Source organism: Cololabis saira, chromosome 23, assembly GCF_033807715.1.
Source record: "Cololabis saira isolate AMF1-May2022 chromosome 23, fColSai1.1, whole genome shotgun sequence".
Classification (NCBI taxonomy): Eukaryota; Metazoa; Chordata; class Actinopteri; order Beloniformes; family Belonidae; genus Cololabis; species Cololabis saira.
The window spans coordinates 26,073,373-26,094,744 of NC_084609.1; the positions used below are offsets into that span (position 1 = coordinate 26,073,373).

The window sequence follows — 21,372 nt, forward strand, 5'->3', positions numbered from 1 at the left end:
TCTCTCTCTACCTTTAAGGCTTAAAGTGTTCCTTCTTGATGGGCCTCACAGCGATGGCCAGCCCTCGGGACACTCGGGAGTGATTTTTTTGTTTTCTTATCCTCACCACATTTTACAAATGAGCATCTTGTAAATACTTTGTCATTGATTGAAAGTTAGTTCAACAAAGAGGAAACTGACAAGACAGGTCAATAGCTGAACCCAGGTTTGAAATAGGCACAGAGAGCAAAGCTAAATAGCATGCACAGATAAACTAGAGTGTTTACTCTAAATAGATCAGGAGGATCTCCATTGATCAGGAAGTCTAGTTAAGGCACACAAGGAAAATTAGACAAGAATATAAAAGTGTTACAGCGTATACTGCTGTAATATATACAGGAGAGCTACATATGCAACAATTAATTTTATCCTTGTGTGAAATCATAGCCAAAAAATGTAAAAGAACAAACAAAAAAGAAATCATGTGATTGTATTGACAGTTATTATTAGCCTCATACTACCTCAGAGGTACAAATGTGAATAAAAATGTACTTTCAAAAACAACGCTGTAGTGAGAGTGTGATACTTTTTAAACCTCTCCAGTAGTTGTAGTTTCATGATGTTTTCTCTTTCTGTCTTTGTGCAACACACAGCAGCAGGTTTTCAGAGGTCCATGCTGCAGCGTTTATAAAGCTGCAGGGTCACATCATTCAGCTCTAGGGGCACACAGTTATAGCTTTTGGTGCAAACTTTTTAAATAGTTAAAAACTGCATTAGCTTCATTAGACTTAATTTCTTCAAATGTTCTTGCTCTATCAAGAGGAAATAATGATGTGGGCAGTTTTGGTCGGGACCTCCATGATTTAGTGGCTTGTTGATCCACAAGTAGCAGCAATGACCTGAGTAGTCGCTTCCTGTGTGACCTAATCAGTCCATCACATTGTTAAGCAGGAATTGTGGCCCATTTCTCTAAACAATACTGATTAATTTCATTGAGAAATTTGGGGGTAGGGTGGGGTGGGGTGTGTGTGTGCTTATATGTAGCTCTATGAGTTAGATTTATCATCTTTAATATTTGAAAAGTTGTTGTAAAATGATAGATGACCAAGACAGGGATATGATATGATATGATACTTTAACTGGTTTTGGCAGATAAGGCAGACTATGAGAGTCATATGATGCTTTCTAAATGTAGTCAAATACTAACTTAAAAGAAATGGAAACTGATATTTGATTGTGAGTAAAAGCCCTCTGTTGTATTTCATGGTATAATGACAGGATTTAAAACTGGTGTGGTTCTGATCATCGTCCTGTTGTAATGATGTATTTTCATGATGTATTTAAAAAAATGGGGGGGGGGGCATGCAGCAAAGAGTGACAGGCCAGGACTCCTATCTACGCTGCCTGCACCAGGGCCATAGCCGCTGTAAATCCACTGTGCTATCCAGGGTACTGATGTGCATCTGAACTGCAAAAACTCAAAATCTTAACAGGAATATTTGTCTTATTTCTAGTTAAAATGTCTCATTTTTAGTCAAAAAATCTCTTTACACTTAAAACAAGAGTCATCACCAGATAAATAACTTGTTATTTGACAATTTTCACCTGTTTCAAGTACATTTTCACTTGCAATAAGTAGAAAAATCTGCCAGTGGAACAAGATTTATCTTCTCATTACAAGTAAAAAAATCCTGTTCCACTGGCAGATTTTTCTACTTATTTTAAGTGAAAATCTACTTGAACCAGGTGAAAATTGTTGTTTTTTTCCAGTGATGAGTCTTGTTTTAGGTGTAATGAGATTTTTTTGACTAAAAATGAGACATTTTAACTAGAAATAAGACAAATATTCCTGGTAAGATTTTGAGTTTTTGCAGTGTACAGGTACTTCTCTAAAACCATTGCTTACGTTTTTCCCTCTCGGCATTGTGCCAACACACACCTGAATGCTCCAGACTATAAATGTCGTTTATAGAGGTCTGCACACTCTCATCAGCAGCAGTCCTGCAGCGGTCAGGGCTATCAGCAGGGATGAATAAAGCCATGTTTTACTGTTTCTACTTGCTTATATTCAGATAGAAGGCGACTTAGACCAATTATTATATATTTAAAAACAAAAAGAAAAACCATACTGAACATTTCTGAGTATTTGTTTTGTTCTCATACCCTTCTTATCTCGCTGAGATAAGTTTTCACAGCAATCCACACACGCACATCCGACCCACCGTGTAAACTTTATCCTCCAGTCCTGATTGGCGGAGTCCTGGCCAGAGAGGGTGGCGCCGCATTGGGCTTCATTAGCATACCTTTCTAGGCTGATAAATACCCTTGCGGCTTCACCTGATGTGCCGACGGGTGTCAGGGGACCTTCGGGCAAAGTGGAAGTAACAGGAGGCGAGTTGACGGGACTTCTCTCACCTGCTGGAGCCGGTGCGTCCTGCGCGTAAAAGCGCAGCGCCAAACAGAACCGCGGCTCCCCTCTAACTCCTTCCCTCAAATTTTGAGCTTTTACCGTCGCTGACTCTCAGACTCAGACCTCCTGGACCCCCAGGACCCCCGGGACCCCCTGGAGCCCCGGGTCACCCATGAGGCTGGAGGCCGCGGCAAGGATGGATCTGTTCAGGAAACTATGGAGGGCGAGGAAACTGATCGTTGTGGTGTTCATTCCGCTGTCCCTGCTTCCCCTGCCGCTCATCCACCCCACCAGCGTGAGTACCATCTAAATATTACTTTGAATAAACGACTTTAAGTAAAAATGTATTTCAAAATAAAAGCACCGTGACGCGTCGCGCAATCTGAACCAGTTTGTGAACCAGAATACTGATGTGGGGGCAAGTTCTTATAGGAAAAATAATCATATCATGCACATTTGACTAATTAGCACATTTAAATATCTCAGTAAACACATACTTTACCTACTAATTACCAGCAAAAACACTTCCAATCGCTCTTCTGGCTGCTGCTGCTGGCTCCAGGGTCCTGGTGCTATTTCCGTGTGTGTGTGTGTGTGTGTGTGTGTGTGTGTGTGTGTGTGTGTGTGTGTGTGTAAGTGACAGGGAAACAACAAATCAATCAAAAGGGACACTGTCTGCTGTTTTGAACTTGTCCCGGGCTGTCCCTGTCATCAGCTGAGCCCTGAGCTGTGTGTGCAGGGGAGATGTCTCCACATGTTGATGAGATGGAGATCAGTGTCCTCGTTTAAGCAAAGATGAGAGGAAATTTGGTGCTCTGTAGTGCATAAACACAAAGCTGCACGGTGTGCATGTTGATTAGAAGGTAATCAGTCTGGAATTTTAAGTCAATGTCTGCATGACGCCTCATTTCAGTAATAATCCCAGATTTTGCTTTACATTAAATATATTGTATAATTTGTTTGATGTGTCAAACGTAGATCACATGATCATATTTGATTAGCCTCTTTTTAGGTCATGTTTCAAGGTATCTGTGGGCAAGCAATTATTTCTGTGAATGTTACAGTATAAATGCAGTTCAGCTCTCTGCCTTGAGTAACTATGCTGAAAAACAGGACAGGTGAAACTCCAAAATGTAATTTTCCACCTCAAACACGTGTCCAAGTACACAATTTTTGCCTGACACGTTTAGCCATCACATTTGAGTAAAGTTATAAGTCTTAATTTCCCAGAAATATAGTCAGTTTATTAGAAAGCTAATGTTACTTTTGCAAAGTTTGTCATTTGGACACTTTTACAAGCAACCATGAAGGTCTGAGTTGCTTTTGTGTTAAAATAAAAGGACCAAACAGTTAATATGGATTTTAGGCTAACTATGCTGATTATTAATGTAAATAAATGAAAAAAGTCATGTTTCAGAAGAAAAAAATACTAAAAACAGACTTTAGAAAGCACAAGAATAACTTCACTTCTCCTACATGTTTGCAATGTTTACACAAAGATACCTCTTTATTGAGATTGATGCTTTGGTAAAGAAAAATGATTGCAGCATCACATGTTACATTTTTGGGGGGGTTGTAGTATGTGTTACTGCCATGACTGCCAGTGTGTTCGGTTCAGATTGTGTCTATTGATAACGTAATGCCTCCTGGAAATTAAATCTAAAAGTTTCAGGTTATTAGATGCTGCAAACTAATTTGAAGTTGTACTTTTGGTGCCAGACGTTTTTCCAAAGATGCCAAATTAAGATAAGGCAACTTCAGATTTGGTTGCAGCTTCATAATATCGTCTTCAAAAAGTGTGGGAATTAGAGAAAAGCATTTGCAATTTGATGCAATGGTTAAAAAGATGAGTTTCAGGTTAAAAAAAAAAGTATTTTCACCTTCATCACATGTTGATGAAAAAGGTGAAATGATTTGAAAAATATTTTTTTCAAACATTTGATTACATGCAAGCTCATGACATTTAGGAAGAATGTATCAAAATAATACATAACAATTTTTTTTTTTTTACGGCTTTTCTTCTTCACTGGTCATTGCCACAGTAGCACAGCAGGATTCAATCAGTTCCTGGCTTTGTGTGGCATTTTTGTGTTTTTCCTTTCCGCTGTAGTAGCTCCTGTAACCTTATGAAGTGCAGGGTGAAGTAGAGGGTCAAGTCATTCATGCGAGAGCTAATACGAAGAAGTCAGGAGCAGCCAGTGACAACAGGAAACAAGAAGAGTCCCGAAAACACCTCAAATATTTAATGAACATGATTTGCCACCATCACTGAATGCCAACACTGTCAGGTCTGACAGTGGAGAAACTTGCATTAATGATGACGTGAACACGTCCAGATAACTTAGAATAGAATATAATTTATCTTCACAATAAATAGAAATACAGCCTTTTGTGTGTCATTAACCTGTTTATTCAGTAATTGACCGTTTATTTCTCATTTCCTGACTATATCCCCAGTTACCAAATGCTTGAGCTAAAAATGATCAATTTATTTAGTTACATTTATTTATTTATAAAATGTCTTAAAACCAATGTAATTGAATATATTTGTTATTATTGTATGATTTGAACTATTTTACGTTTTGGGTGTGCAACCAATGCAAACCGCCTCGTGTGCAGTCCTCAGAAATCTATTTAAGTGGTAAAATATGGTAATCAGCTGAGGATGAGACGAAGTTGGCAACAATTGTTAATAATTAGTGTTCATTTCAAAACAGATTTTTGTCCACAGTCACCTTTGTCTCTCTGTGACATGCAGAGCAGCACTACAGAACCATGTTAAATGGAAGAGGCAGAACATTTTGGTTTTATACTTCATTCATTACTCCATCGCTCATATAATTGTGACATAATAATCGATTTTAACATTCAGAGTGATACAGAGCATCTTTGGAAGTAAACATGTTTAAGTCAAAGGTATGGACGTGTGTTTGTAATAACAAGTATTTTACCTGCAGATGTTTGCGTTGCTTTTATTTCAAAGGAATAATTTCGGTCCCTAAGTCAGTCAGAGGGCGCACTGTTATGTCAGCGGTGGTAGATGTTTGGCACGAGTTCATGCCGCAGGATGAGGCCATTAAAGAACAAAGGAACAAAAACTTAACTACAAAAAAGAAAGAGGGAAACAATCCAAGCAATTAAGTTATGTAATCAGTCTTCCTCCATGCTGGATTGTGGGCCCCACGTGGCGTTGGTACGACAGCAGGAACCTCAGACTGCGTCAGGAATGTGACAGCGGTTCAGGGGGACGGACGGGGTGTGCGTGTGCTTGGAGCGGTACTGCGTCCAGCTGCAGGAGAACAGAACATCTGTAGGATGCAGTCAGATCAGGTCACTCAGACAGGAACAGAGATCAGAGAGGAAGAAGAAGCAGAGGTGGACGCGTACAGCTCTCATTGGTTGCTTATGCTCGTATAATTATCAATCGTAGCTCGCTGAAACTGAAAAACGACGATGTGGCACATCCTGGCAAAGTTCAGCTTTGTTATGCCGCTAAGAGTGGCCACAATTCAGTCAAGTGTCAACATTTAGCTGATATTTGAAAACCACGTTTGGTTGATACTAAACATGGTATCAAGCACAAATACTGCAGGGACATTTGTGGTTGTTAGCAGACATGCGCCATCAACCGTTCTTTCTGGCGTTAAGCAGTTCAGATGGAGAGCAGAGGAGACTGTGGGTGCTGTATTGTGGATAAACATTGGGGAAAAACCCTGTTACTTTCTGAAGCTGCAGCATGAAAATGCATTAATCTTTTATGAAGTTGATTAGAAATAGATTAAGCCCATTAGTATGTGCATAAAACATAAAGCCCGGAAGATTAGCATGCAAGGTGTCTGCATACAAACCCAAAAATCATCAACTTCACATCTCCTTAACCTCGTGATGAGAACAGAACCTGATAACATAATCTGTGATGTCTGAAGAGCTGACAAGTGTGATGCTTGTTGTTTTATTCCGTTTTTTTTTTTGCTTTTATTTAGTTTTATTAGACATTTTCCCATATTTTATTGTTAATTTGGGGATTTTGATTTCTTTAGCCCTTACAGTAATACTGGTCAACTGAGGTTGTTTCCGATGTGCTATAGAGACAAACTTGACCTGACATATATTGTCGTCATCGTGTGCATGTCTGTATTAGCTAAATACAAAGTAAACTGAGTTCATATAAAGTATTCTGATGTGGTACAGAAAGATTCACGTCCCTCAGAGTTGTCATGGGCGTGAAATCAAACAATTGAGACCAAAACGGCGCCACACAGCTACACGGTCCTTCAAATGGAGATTTTTCAGGGTCACTTCAAATGGAGGGAAACACAAACTCCTGAGGTCTAGGCTTTGTTGGGGTTGGCTCAGATAACTTACACAATGTGCCCTCAGCTGTACTCCCTACAAACCAACAAACCAGCATTTCTAGAAATACTTTTCCTGTAATTTCTCCGTCTTGATGAACAGTTAAGGCTGGCATTTTGGAAGTTTGAGACACTCATCACATGTATCACACAGCAGCTTGAAGCAACAGTTTTGTTGTGTTGTTGTTTTTTTCCTTACAGACACAATCATGCACCATAGGGATTATTTGCATTACTCTCTTGCCTAAGGACAGTTCGACATGTGAGAAGCTATGAATTGATTGACAAATTTATTGTCTTTATTTTAACTGTCTGCATATATAGTAATGGTTAGTACCATGATGTGGTAAAACCTTTTTCAGTGATATATGAATGCATTTTACTGTAACCTTGTAGCAGATGTTAGTTTTCTTCAGGGTGTGTGTAAGAGTGGTCCTCTTTGACAGTCTGATCTAACACGTTTTATTAACATTTGAATTGCTGATTCTGTCAGAGAAGACTAAAATCACTGATTTGAAATATGAAATACATACAGAGAGAAGACAGTGATGGGTGCAGTGTTTGTAGTGTGGTGATTACTGCAGCATTTGTGTGTGTCTTAGTGGATTTAGATGAATGTGTGCTGAACTGTGTTGCAACAGGACAACAACACAGTTGTGTTAAAACAAGACAAACTGATATAAAAGGAAAAAGGACATACAGAAAAGGAGGAGTGTGTAACTATTTTGTCTCATAGGTTTCTGTCACTCTATCTGGAGTTGATTTCATTGTGTCAGGGTTGTTTCCTAATATGTGGTTGCAGTAAGGTCAGCTAGACTGTTAAGGCAGAGGATGTTTTACCTTGTGTGTGTTTTGATATCCAAGACTCTGCTAAATTAATGATTGTTTCTTTTTGTATGTGTGTGTGTGTGTGTGTGTGTGTGTGTGTGTGTGTGTGTGTGTGTGTGTGTATTGGTCTTCCACTGAGTTAGTCTCTTTGCTACTGTCCATTATCTCTCAGCTCTGTAAGAAGTCATGTCAACCATTTCCTAAGCTGCTCATGGATAACAGTCAATTGATGAGACAATCAATGTGTCTCTGTTGTCTTTGGACTGAAACTAATCAGTCAGCTGTTAAACTGGTGGTGTGAGGAAAAGGTACTCAACTCTCATGTGTCTACACACTTTGAAATGATTAAACTACATTTAGCTCAAAAACCGAAAGCACTTTTTTATTTTTATAAAAGTGTGTTATATTGTTAGTTACAATAAAAAAAGCTAATATATTAGTAATTAATGTATATGAATAAAATACTTTCCATTCTCCTGAAGCAATTGTCCAAGGTTTTACAGACTGCTCTTATGTGGTTATTACTATTAAATATTAGAGCTCTATTGCTAAATATTGGCCGGGTTTCCCAGATCAGTTAAGTAGTTCTTAACAGCGAAAGACTTCTTTCAAACCTTCTTAAGGAGCCTGTGAAAGAAAATCGCGTTTCCCAGAGTTGCTCTTAGCTTAAGTATCTCTTTCATTAAGAAGGAAATGAAAGATGCTGCTGACCCAGTCTTTCCAACCATCTTAGTGAACAAAGACTCACAGATCCAGCCGCGTCAGGCAAATCAATATTACACCAAGCAATGAGATATTAAAACAATGCACCCCGCACAAATTTTGATCTATTTTATACTTTAGATTTATATTGTTTAGCATTTATTGGTGACAGCAAAGGGGAAAAAAAAGAAAAATAAGGAATAACAAGTGTGTTCCTGTATATGCTTTATGCGCACAAATAAAACGATCATCATGAATATCATTTATTTGATAATTTGGCTGCTATACAGCATGTTCTCGCTGCAAATCAACCGCGTCACCGTGCGCGAAGCAGAACTGTTTATATGAACGCATTCGTGCGTCAGCACTTCAGTCCCCTGGACGTGCTGTCGGACCGGGCTGTCAGGCAGCCGGGACACCTGCGCCGTGCCCGAGCCCGAGCCCCTATGTGATGACAGGGAAGCAGCAGCTGAAGAACGAGATCCTTTGATGAATCGTTCATACAGTCTCAAATATAATCAATGGTGTCGGTTTATATTAAAGAATCTTTTTGCCCAGAAGAAAAAAGAGCGAAGACAACGACCCATAACTATTTTCTTCTCTTGAAAAAACCCACCTGCGGGATGCAGCAGCATCAGAAGAGCAGGAATACGTGCGAGGCGGGGATGATCTCTGCAATCTGAAGCCCTCTATAATTGTAAAAAGAATTTCACTTATCACGGGTTCTTTTTGGAACATAACCCCTGCGAAAAACCAGGGTTTGCTGTAATTCCACGTTGCGATTTGCGAAACTCGCCTTCTCTTGGCTCATGTTTTTGAACGCACACACACGCCCACCCCGTTTACTCCCGGTCTCCGTGTGTGGGGAAAAAAAGCCTCACTGTAGCCAGAAATAACGGAGTAACACACCGTTTGGATGAAAAAGGGTCATTGAATTATATTTATCATCTTAATTTTTTATTATAACGCACAGGCAGCAGTGAATTAGTGCGAAATTGCGCTGATAGTGATCGGTGATCGATTTGCCTGGCATCGATTCATTTGGTTTCAGAACCGGACAGCTCCTCCAAAGAGCGCCTGAAAGAGCGAAACTAAAGAACGGTGTTAAGAAGTCATCTGGGAAACACCCGTATCTTAGGATTCTCTCTTAGTTCAAACCTTCTTTGAACCTCTCTTAAATCCTTAAGAGAGGTTGGATCTGGGAAACCCGGCCATTATCTATAGGCTTACAGGCTAATATTTGAATTATTTCTTGTTTTTCTTTTGATCATGAATAAAAATGTTATTCTTTGCAGTGGAAGTGCAATGTGGACTGGTGAGGTGATCACACCTCACACAAACATGATTGATTTTACTGTTAATCACAATCTTTTCCAGTGGGAAGAAATCAGTGAATTTTAATTCAGATTTAAAAAGGAAATTAGGATATTTTAATGCTCGCCATTATAACTGGGGTCTTTGCTCCACTATCCTGTATTGAGACATCCCTGTGTAAACTCTGACTATCACATATCTTGCAAGTGTTTAGTTTGCATAACAAGACAAACAAAGAAAATGATTAATGAAACCTGATAAACTGAGACTAACAGTCAATGATCACTGATTGCTGATCTTTCCATGTGCCGTCTCTGTGGTTCTTGTCAGCTGGATTGATGTGTGGGCAGTCAAACACTTTGATTGAATACCGTTAACAGGCAGGCCTCTCACGTTGCCTGAATGTGAAGTTGTTTTGAAAACAGATGCTTTAATACCAAAGAAGGCAAGCAGCCAAAGAGCCAAAAATGAACAAAGTTGTTCAGCGTTTTGAAGGGATTCCTGTGTGGGTTACACTTGTTTGTTGCTGAGAATGCTGTTGAGTCTTTAGTGCTTGGAATTTTACAGTTCTTTCTTTAAATAAGTGGGGAGAGAAGAAGCTACGAGTATTATTTTACACACAAAACAAAAGTTACTTGAACTCACATGTGGGTAGGACAGAATCTCTGCATCTTTAATTGCAGGTGTGGAAAAATTAGGGCTGGGCGATATGGACCAAAAGTCATTTCTCGATATTTTCTAGCTGAATGGCGATACTCGATATATATCGATATTTTTTCTGTGCCATAATTGGGGTTTCCCCCAAAGCATTATAGCATAGCATCTCTGTTAGCTTTCCTGCATAACAATTAAATTAAAATACACTGTGCAATTAATACAATGTAGACAGTAACAGGCAGACTTTTCCACTGAGGTTGACAGTTGTGCAAATAAAACATTTGTGCAAATCTCAAATAAAAAATTCAAGTCAATTTGTCACAAAATAAGCTATATCAAAATCATAATTTTTTTTAAAAATCGATATAAACGATATTGTCTCGTACCATATCGCGTTTGAAAATATATCGATTTATATTAAAATCTCGATATATCGCCCAGCCCTAGGAAAAACGTATGAGTTACCAACAGAAATCCGTTAAGCAGCACAACATCCAAACCACCATGGAAGAATATTTCAGAAATCAGCCTTTTACATCAGACACTACTTGACCAGAGCAGCTGCCACTGGTGCAGCACTGATATAGTTAAGATAGATAAAGCAACACCAACGAGTTTCCATGTTAAACTATCTCTTTCAGTTACATTCAAAATAATATTTGATTATTTTTAGTAAGTGTTATCTATCTCCCATGGTCTCTCATCCCTATTGGCAGCAAAAAATGTATGAATGAATGAAAAAAATGAATGCTTGGACCGGTATAATCAGAGGCGCCACTTGCCAACAGGTATATGGCGGATGTGTGATTGAGAGGGCAGCTGATTTCTACAACGACCGTAGTTTGACATGCTGTGAGGTTTGAACAGGTCTAGACGTGCTTTCAGCTGGGACTCTGTGACTAACACCCCCACCCCCCGCTGGGTTTATTAATTTGAGATTAACAGACCTTTCACTGGCAGGATGTCATATGGAATGTTCTTCTTACGCAAAGGTTCTGTGAGTTCAAGCAGCATGTGACATCGCTGGCATCTGCATACGTTCGTTACTGATGTGGGAAAAACTGCCAAATTAAAATGAAATGCACAATTAAAATTAAACAGCAGAATAATATAGTATTGTATATCTGACAGGTCAGGCACAGGACACAGTTGATACAGGAACAGTTTATTCCTGCAGCACGACTGTCTGCTTTGAAAGATTAATTAAAGGGTTGCTAATTTTCGTGACGTCTTAACAAATGTCATGAGATTGGTCTTTAGTTTTTAGGGGTTGGAGAGCTTGTCACTAAGCCCGCTGGTGTTGCAACAGAACGGTATGAGAGGCTGGTATGTCGATATTATATAACTGTAACTGCACTAATGCAGCATCGGTGTGTGTTTTCATGTACAGTACATGTGTGATATCGGAGGGATAGACTCACTGGTGTGAGATGGGTCAAACTTACAGAATAAACATGTCATACAACTACAATCTATGTGCTTGCGAGGATATTTTATCCACCTGAAAGCCCAAATGTCTTTTCACAGTTTTCATGAAGGATGATGCTTCTCTCTGCCACTTTCTTCTGCTTTCGTCTCATCTGATGTGTGGAAGTTTACGCTCTTCTGTGTTCTTTGGCTTGCAGGAGGCATGTTGTGCATACGTGTTGATGGTGACGGCCGTCTACTGGGTGTCAGAAGCTGTTCCCCTGGGTGCTGCTGCTCTGGTCCCTGCCTTTCTTTACCCACTCTTTGGAGTGCTCAAGTCAAGTGAGGTGAGTCTGTCCGCCTGTAGAGCTGACTGTCAGGAAGTATGAAGATAACAGTAACAGTTTTTGGAATTCTCTGAGTGTTGCAAGGTCTGAATTTGGAGCAAGATTGGCAAGAATGTTGTCCACTTGTTGTGAATCATTTTCCCCACTATAGGACGCTGAACTTCATATAGTTTGAAAATAGTTTTACAACCCCCTCCAGGTTGCTGTGCATCAGTAATGGCTTCTCTTGGCCACCCTTTGGCAGCCAAGCTAAAGGGATGTCATCTGAGCAAGCTCAAACTATAAACTTAAAGGAGCATGAGGCAGGATTGAGGGAGGATTTATGAAAAAAATTTGTATATGTTTTAAGTTTTCTAGTAATAATGTCAGATGAAGCGTTCCAAACCAAAAAGAATGAGCCCTCTAGTGTATCTCTCCGTTGCCTTGAACAGGCTGTGTGCTGCAAAATGTGCTGCAATTCGGAGTCCGAATTTCCTGCGCTGGGCTGCGGATGTGACGTCACATGACGCTGCATGCACGTTCTCCCCGTTCTCCCGTGCCGGCTTCACTGTTGGCTGCAGTACCCCCGACGGCCGTCGTGGCGAAGGGTGGCGCTAGAGAGTCTCATTTCTTAAAAGGAGCCTCATGCTCCTTTAACCAAAAAGGAACTTTTTAAGCATAAACTTCAGGGTAGACAGGGAGTATGCATTTCACACCCTGTTCACTTCCAACATAGACTCTCTAAAAACGTTTATATGCCCTCTAACAGCAAATTAGAAGAACAAGTCTCTCACAAATGTCCAGAGTTTCTGTGCTACGTCACAGCCTGCTGATCGGACGTCTGCACATGCAGATGTACAGTAAACCCACATGAGAGGGAAAGTAGGTGAAAGGGCTTTCTGTGCTCTGAACTATTCCGGGTTTGCTCCGGGAATACAAGCCTGCTCGCATGTTTCCCAGATCAACGTGTTTTTGTATTATTTTCCATTACTGTGTCACTATTTTGCAACAGATGTAGATGTTTCATTGTGCACTCCCTGAAAACCCTGCTACCATCATCACGGATGTTCCTGGTTAATTGGAACACACAGCCGTCAGATAGTGATTTCTGTTCTTTTCCCACTTACAGTATTTTCCTCCTTTTACAGTCGGGTCTTTTTCACCTCTCTTTATCAGTGTTACATAAACGGTGACCTGTGTGCCCCATGTGATCAAACATTGTTTGACTAAGAGTGAGGAAGCCGGCTGTCCCGGCGGCTCTAAGCTACTTGGGATTGAGAGTTTTATGCAACGTTTTCAAACTATTATGGTGCTCTGAGTTTTGACTGCACGCTTTATTGTCACGATTTTACAGTAGAAGTTAAATCTCAATCTTCTGTTGCTCGTGTTGTCAGTAGTACTAATGGTAAAGACACAGGCCCTTATTAGTCATCTTTGTTTTAATGTTTTATGGAAACAAATATGTATAAAGTCTGGTCTTAATAGTTTCCAGCATTTGGACTTATACAATTATGAACCACATCAATATAACTAAGGTGCTAAGGAGCTAGAAATGGCATCTTTATGCACATGTCTCACAGCTACATTTTACAATAATCAGCGTTGAGAATTAAAATATTTTAATCCTGACTAATTCTCTTTGCCGGTCTGCAGCACCCTCAGATGGAAACACAAACAGAGTTCTCATTGTGGAGCCGTTCTTAAGTCTTGGACATATTCCTGTGTCAGAGCGAAATTAATGCAGGCCAAAGATTGGAGTGAGGTGTGGATAATCAGAGGAAAATTATGTGGGCAAAAGCTTGGCACAGTCTGGCCTTATACAGTCATGTGCAAAAGTTAGTACGCACACTTTAATCCTGTTTTTCTCATGTAAAAACAAAAACACACTGGATTGAAAACATTAGGAAAACATAAAAATGGCCGGGGACATAGATGGATAAAACCTCAGAGAAACCTAGACCAATGTCCTTTTGCGTTACCCAGTTTTAACCAGACTTTAGCTGTTGGACAGATGACATATTATAGTAGTCAATGAAATGGGATGATTTTTGACTTTCCAGAATTGAATAGATCTTCTACTTGATCCTGACCTGGGTATCCTCCCTGGGCCTGGTCTGGACTTGGTCTGGGTTTGGTCTGGGGTTGTGGTCATCAGTGCCTTCCTGCAAGCTTCGCTGCTTGTTGACTTTTCTTGATGATCATATTAGGGCTGGGCGATATATCAAGATTTTAATATATATCGATATATTTTCAAACGCGATATGGTACGAAACAATATCGTTTATATCGATTTTTAATTTTTTTTTTTAATGATTTTGATATAGCTTATTTTGTGACAAATTGACTTGAATGTTTTATTTGAGATTTGCACAAATGTTTTGTTATTTACACTGTCAACCTCAGTGGAAAGGTCTGCCTGTTACTGTCTACATTGTATTAATTGCACAGTGTATTTTAATTTAATTGTTATGCAGGAAAGGGATATTTGTTTTATTTTATTCAAGAAGCATTTTTATTCTATATATGCAGGCAGTTTTTTTTAATTTCATTTGTTTTATACATTTTGATATTGTGCAGACCTCTGTTAATAAAGGTACCTGTGTGACATTTGGCACGAGGCTTTGTATTAAAACTGACTGTTTTTTTAAGGGTTTGCCTCAGAAAAAATGAAGCTAACAGAGATGCTATGCTATAATGCTTTGGGGGAAAACCCAATTATGGCACAGAAAAAATATCGATATATATCGAGTATCGCCATTCAGCTAGAAAATATCGAGATATGACTTTTGGTCCATATCGCCCAGCCCTAGATCATATTGATCATCAGGAACTTCTAACCCAGTACTTGGATGTGAAATCATCCCCCTTCCACTGCCGTGCTTGACACAAGGTTTGAGGTGTTTTTGCTGAAATGCAGTGTTTGGTTTTCATTGCGTATTAAAGGTCATCTTGTGTTCATCTGCTCAGTTTTGTGGTTTGTTAAAAGCCATTTTTGCTTCCATGCTTCCATGTTCATTTTAGGCAGAAAAAGCTTTCATCCAAGCAAACCTCCCTTTTTTAGTCTTCTTCTAACTTCACTGTTTAACATTTAACATGCTCAGTAAGGGGCTGTAAGTAAGGGCTCATCTACGTACTCACCACTAGGCTTTCAGAGAGCCTTCGCTGTTTCCTGCCAGTGTTTTGCTTTGTAGTGCAGTAAAATAATATTAAAAGCTCCATGGGTCATAAGTCTGGCAGCCAGCTGTAAAGAATGCAGCTGGATTATGAGGTGATAGGTGAGGAGATGTGGGGTTATATAAGGCTGCAGGCAACGAGCACTGCGGGTGGGAAGTGGAGCAGATTAAGGAGAAAGACCAGCAAACTGTAAGTACTGATTCAAATGAAGGATGCTGAAATCAGTAAGGTTTTTTTTTACTTCCTACATCCCCTAAAATCAAATTTTTTGTAATATCGTAAAAAAGTAAAGCCATCATTAGCACTATGAAATTATTTACACATTTTGACCTTCAAAAGAATTTGTGAGGAATTTCTCTAAAGCGTTCTTGTTTTTTAACCAATTTACAAAACGCAACGCCAGCATCTTAAGGAAATCTAAATCAAATCTCCGTGACCTCTTCGTGCCGCACGTGCAGGCATTTTTTAAAGCAGCTCAGCAGGTTGGAAAACTAACGACCAATCATTTCTTCCTGTGATCGCAGACAGACTCAATGATGTTGAAGTTGCTGCCAATCAGACACGACCCTGATGACAAACCAGGAATCTGTCTGTATTTCTCAGCATTAAGGACCAAATTCCCAACTCCATTTGCAGAAATGAAGCCCCAGACGTGCATGGCACTACCGCCATGCTCCATATTGAGTCATTGATCCACAGCACCTACTGCCATTTGCCTGCACCTCTTTTCCTATGTTTTCCTGGATTATTCAGTTGCTTAAAGCCTTATTTCCACTCTGTGGACAGTGGATGGGTATACAAAGGTCTCACTGGTTTCTACTAGTTCTGAGCCGAAGGAACTGCTGAATGTCTTCCTGAATGTCTGCCAGTTTCAAAGGGAAGTTAATATAATGTGTGTTTCATGTGTGACATTGTGCTTCCCTCAGTGTTGTCTGTTTCTTTGTGCTTCTTCAAAAGTGCTTCAGCAGCACATCTTTGTTCAGCTTCCACATGGAATATGTGGTCTTTCACGCCTGTTTAATGGTTAATCATATACCTGACTGTGGTCCTACAAATATCCCTGAACTTCTGCATGTAAACCTGGAAAGAGTTGATGCTGTTTCAGAAGGCAAAGGCCACATCAAGCATTGATTCTCTGTGTTTGTGTTCAGGTGGCAGCAGAGTACTGTAAAGACACCACTCTGCTGCTGATGGGAGTCATCTGTCTGGCAGCGTCCATAGAGAAGTGGAACCTGCACAAGCGCATCGCTCTGCGCATGGTGATGATCGCTGGTGCAAAGCCTGGCATGTGAGCATCTCACACACTTTTACACATCTATGTTATCATACATCAATTGATGACTATTTGAAAAAAGAACAAAGAAATTTGGAACCAGAGGAAGGTTTGAAGTATCTTGTATTGGTATTGTCTCTGTTGTTGTCCAGGTTGGTGCTGGGCTTCATGTGCTGCACGGTGTTTCTGTCCATGTGGCTCAGCAACACGTCCACCACCGCCATGGTGATGCCCATCGCTGAGGCCGTCCTGCAGCAGCTGATCTGCACCGGTCTGGCCGACAGCCACGACGACTCGGTGGACGGCCTTGAGGATGACAGCGGTGCGTCTGCCTCTTTTGCTTGAGAAGTTTTTATAGATCTGCAAATTTTATCGATTAAAAAATCTTGTACATTTAACAAATGTCATGAACAATCCTTTCTCCCCATGCAGCTGTTTCAAGCAGAGAGGAAAACCTGGAGAAGAACCAGTTAGAATGGTACTACCGTAACGAATTGTACGTGTGTCCATGTTAACTTTGTTTTTATGTCTGCAAATAGCTTGTTATTACTCAATTTACTAGAAATAAGCTTTCAAATCCACCGTAGAGTACTGTAAGTTGCTGTTTGATTGATGGTGGATTTCACTAAAAGATTAGAAAACATAGCTTCCTAAAATTATCCTCAAGAAATTACTAACTTACTTTGTACCCTCAGGCCATGTTCTCTTGGATTTAGAACCATGTTTTGTTTATACAGTTAGTTCACAATATTCAGTATGTCACTAGGAAACTTTTTTTTGTGGTATACCACAGGGTTCTGACCTGGACCCTTTTTAGTTTTTAGCTGACTGTTGCTAAATTCTGCTTAAACTCAAGACTTCACCAGTACTGACATGCAGTTTCTATTTAGCATTCTTACAACTATCAAAGACAACTATCCACTAAACCATGATAAACCTACCTGTTGAGCATTTTTATCACCAAGTCACTTTTACAAAAGACGTAATCGTTCCATTGACATCTGTCATAATTGCCAAAAACCTTTGAGTATGCATGTATCACTTTTGAACTGAATTATTATGATCCAATTCAGTCTAAAAGTTGTGAAATATTTCGGTGCGACTCTGGTCCACATCATTCACGGGTTGAGAGTCTTGAAATGATTCAGAACATGAATTAAGAGTTTGACCACATCCTACCACTTCTGACATGACTCCATGCACTTTCACCCCCTGCTCAATGTGATCTCAAGGTTTTATTATTCACAAATAAAACAGGAAAAGCTGCACAGCTCGGGGAGGCTGGTGTGTCGGTGATTAGAACGTTTCCTTACAGTTAGAAGATTTTTATCCTGGTTGGCATGTTCTCCACATGCTTGCATGGGTTTTGTCTCCTCCCAAACTCCAAAAACACACGTGAGACTAACTGTTGATCCTAAATCGCCCGTAAGAGTTAGTTTGTGAGGTTGGTTGTCTGTGTGATCCAGGAATGGACAGATTGAAGAATGTTCTCACTTTTTGTTTGTTTTAACCATCTTCTGCTCTGAAATCCCAAACTACGAGACTGCTATGCATTCCAACCGTTCATACATTATCTATCTTAACACGCTGCTATTAAATAGTCTGATACTTTTGCACTTCTTCAATTCATTTACATAAAGTACAAGTCAGCAAAATAACAAAAGCAGCAATTAAAAAAAGCTTGCTGGAGCTTTGCAGTCCACTACCAAACTGCAGATCTGAGACTATGATGGTAACCCCTGCTGTTTTAAGACAACTTTGCTTTGAAATTTTATTATTTTAGGGTTTTACTTGCACTATTATTGGTTGTTTTAGTCATGAAAAACTGATAAGGTTAAGGTTTCTAGTCAAACATTCCTTGGTAAAGTCAGCAAAAGCTATGGTTCATCTGCATGAATGTAAAGCTTTTGTTTCTCACTATTTTATGTTTTATTTGTGAAACTCGGAAAGTTAAAAGGCATCTTCAGTCTTAAACGTGTGCAGGATGATACTCATTCATATTCATTAATTAATTTTTATTTCAAACCTCTTTTGACAGAATAATCCACATACAACAGCATCTGTTAAGGCAATTACATGCGAGCACAAAGGTCTAAATACATCATTGTTGCTCAAAAAGGAGCGGGAAGAAGAAAACGTATTCAGTCCCACCCCATGGCTCATCAATAATTTAAAATAAAGAAGTTTAAGTATACACTCCTGTGAAGCACCTCAAAAATAGGACCATAAACCAAAAGCAAGAAGCCTGCACGATATCACACTAAACTAATTCATACTTACATTTACCAAGATATATGAAAAAAAACGAAACATCGTGCTTTCGTGATGGTGTTACCACAGGCAACAATCGGAACAGTAATTTCCGTTGATAAATAAATACCACCGAAAGGTCGGAACCTACAGTATTACCAATGGTGATGAACAACTCCATCCTACCTATGTGTTTAAATAACAGCTTAGATTTGTGAATATTATTGGATGTTATGTTTACGAGTAGTATGAAAACCTCATATCCTCTGAAATCATGAGGACTCTCTCGTAATGTGAAAAAAATTTGAATATAACTTGGCTGTAATTTGTTAAAAGCTTTGAATACAATTATTGATGAATAATATTTTACATAATTGATTTTTAATAGTTTTGACTGAACAAACTAAACTTTTGGGTTTAGAAATCCAACCTTATGAATAACTGCATTGATAGATTCCCACAATTCAACACAATATGTGAAGTATGGACGTACCAAGGAACAGTACGGAGTATGGAGTGCATTTAAATTAAGGTTTAGTTTAACTTTATTTAAGATTGAGAGGCTTTTGGAGACTTTTTTTTTACATGCCTGACATGCGCTTTCCGTCTCTTAAAGGAGCTGTATGTAAGAGCAATAATAAAACGAATCATAAAATGACCCCGATATGTCAACAGACATTTAAAAATCATGTTCATTTCAAATACTTATGTCACTGACAACAGCACTCAAGCCAGGATATTCCAGTTTAAAAAGAGGAGTTGCAGCCCTCAACTGATGTTTATGTTGTCATTTTTTGTTTTGGCCTGAAGCTCCACCCTCCACCTATCTCCCAATCACCAAGTCAGTATTGTTTCTGAAGCTCCACCCTCCACCTATCTCCCAATCACCAAGTCAGTATTGTTTCTGAAGCTCCACCCTCCACCTATCTCCCAATCACCAAGTCAGTATTGTTTCTGAAGCTCCACCCTCCACCTATCTCCCAATCACCAAGTCAGTATTGTTTCTGAAGCTCCACCCTCCACCTATCTCCCAATCACCAAGTCAGTATTGTTTCTGAAGCTCCACCCTCCACCTATCTCCCAATCACCAAGTCAGTATTGTTTCTGAAGCTCCACCCTCCACCTATCTCCCAATCACCAAGTCAGTATTGTTTCGGCATCCGGGTTGCCAGCTCGGCTCTAATTATCGCAGCAGCCGCTACGAACCTGTTGGATGAAAAAATGTCTAGCTTTCCAAAAACTACATTATTACTTCGCAAAAGATCTTTCATAAAGCATTAAATACAGAAAATAAACTAACTGTGTAGGACTTGTCGCTTGCCATGGCAGCCTACGTTCCTGCTGCATTCTGCAGCCTACCTGGCAACCTCTGGTCGGGGGGAGGAGGGGGAGGGTACACGCCACTCAACAATATTTTGAAAGTGACTGCAGTACCAGTTTTGGCCATTTCTTACAGACGGCTCCTTTAATTCCTAAAAATGTGTTCTCATGTACATTTTCAATTTGGACTCCATCAATCCATTACATTCAGAGTTACCTAGCTACATCCCACGTTTTAAGTTTCATAGTTTTGACAGTTCATTAAATTAAGTAGAATTTAGTCTTTTTGTTCAGTATTCATGTGATTTGGTCGCTGCTTAATGAATAAACCCGTATTTGAGTTATTGCACCATCATCATGATCCTGGTAAGCAATAAACTTAGTCATGACTTGATTAGAGTTCAAATCCTATTCAATATTCATATCTGCCTCTCTTCTTCCCTCAGGAACGACAGTACGAAGGGGGAGCGCCGCACACTGAGCGAGGTAGGAACGTTCAAGTCCTTCTCTATCGGTGTGGAGTGGGCCGATGTCGAAGCCCAGCAGCGCTGCAGAAACTGGGTACCGTTGTTGTAATCTCTCTTCTGTGTCGTCCTCCTGTTTCCAGGGAGTGTCTGGGGAGGCCAACGGCTTGGGCCTGCAGCCGGTTCTGAACAAGACATTTGTCAGACCCACCAACGGACACCTGCCACAGGTTAGTGTCACATGACTGTGGAGGTGAGACATTAATGAGCATAGAAAACACATTTAATCTTTGATTTCTTTCCATTTTCTTCCAGGTTGCCATTGAGATCCCAAACGTGAAGCGAGTGCGGGCCAGGAGAGACTCCCAGTATCCCACCAAGAGGGATCACCTGATCTGCAAGTGCCTGTCGCTCAGCATCACCTACGCTGCAACCATCGGGGGGCTCATCACCATCACGGGAACGTCCACCAACCTCATCTTCGCCGAGCAGTTTAACAAGTAGGTGTTTGCACTCTTGTGCACTGCAAACACAATATTTGATCTTTTAATTGATATAGTATTGGAGACAACCAGACATATTGGACCTCAGAAATCAATGTTCAGCAACTGTGTAGAGTTTAGACTACACTTTGCACATTTTATGGAAACTGCATTGTGATTTTTTCTTACCTTTTTATAAGAGTTATTGTAACAATTTAAGTAACACAAAATGAAAATGCATTTTTAAGCTTTTTGCAAACAAAATTGCAGCTGTCCCACATAGAGCATATCAGTTAAATGTCCCGCAAGCATCAACTCTGCATGAAATAGCAAACACAAATGGTCCTTTAAGAGGTTTATTGTCTTTCCTTAAAACAAACTTTCCCTTGGAGGTGAGCCCACGGGTTCCTGGAAGCCAGTGGTGCTGATAGTTG

At 39.9% G+C, this 21,372-nt stretch overlaps 1 protein-coding gene across 1 annotated transcript in view; it reads left to right on the top strand.

Annotated features, from left to right (window-relative positions):
• The first annotated feature begins 2,524 nt into the window (after positions 1-2,524).
• The window catches only part of slc13a4 (solute carrier family 13 member 4), a 31,995-nt gene continuing 13,147 nt past the window's right edge, over positions 2,525-21,372 (top strand). The window contains exons 1-8 of the mRNA XM_061714771.1: positions 2,525-2,684; positions 11,868-11,996; positions 16,301-16,437; positions 16,575-16,744; positions 16,855-16,918; positions 20,439-20,478; positions 20,600-20,686; positions 20,772-20,956. Coding sequence (XP_061570755.1) covers positions 2,562-2,684; positions 11,868-11,996; positions 16,301-16,437; positions 16,575-16,744; positions 16,855-16,918; positions 20,439-20,478; positions 20,600-20,686; positions 20,772-20,956 — 935 coding nt within the window. The 5' untranslated portion in view covers positions 2,525-2,561. The remainder of the gene's footprint in view (positions 2,685-11,867; positions 11,997-16,300; positions 16,438-16,574; positions 16,745-16,854; positions 16,919-20,438; positions 20,479-20,599; positions 20,687-20,771; positions 20,957-21,372) is intronic.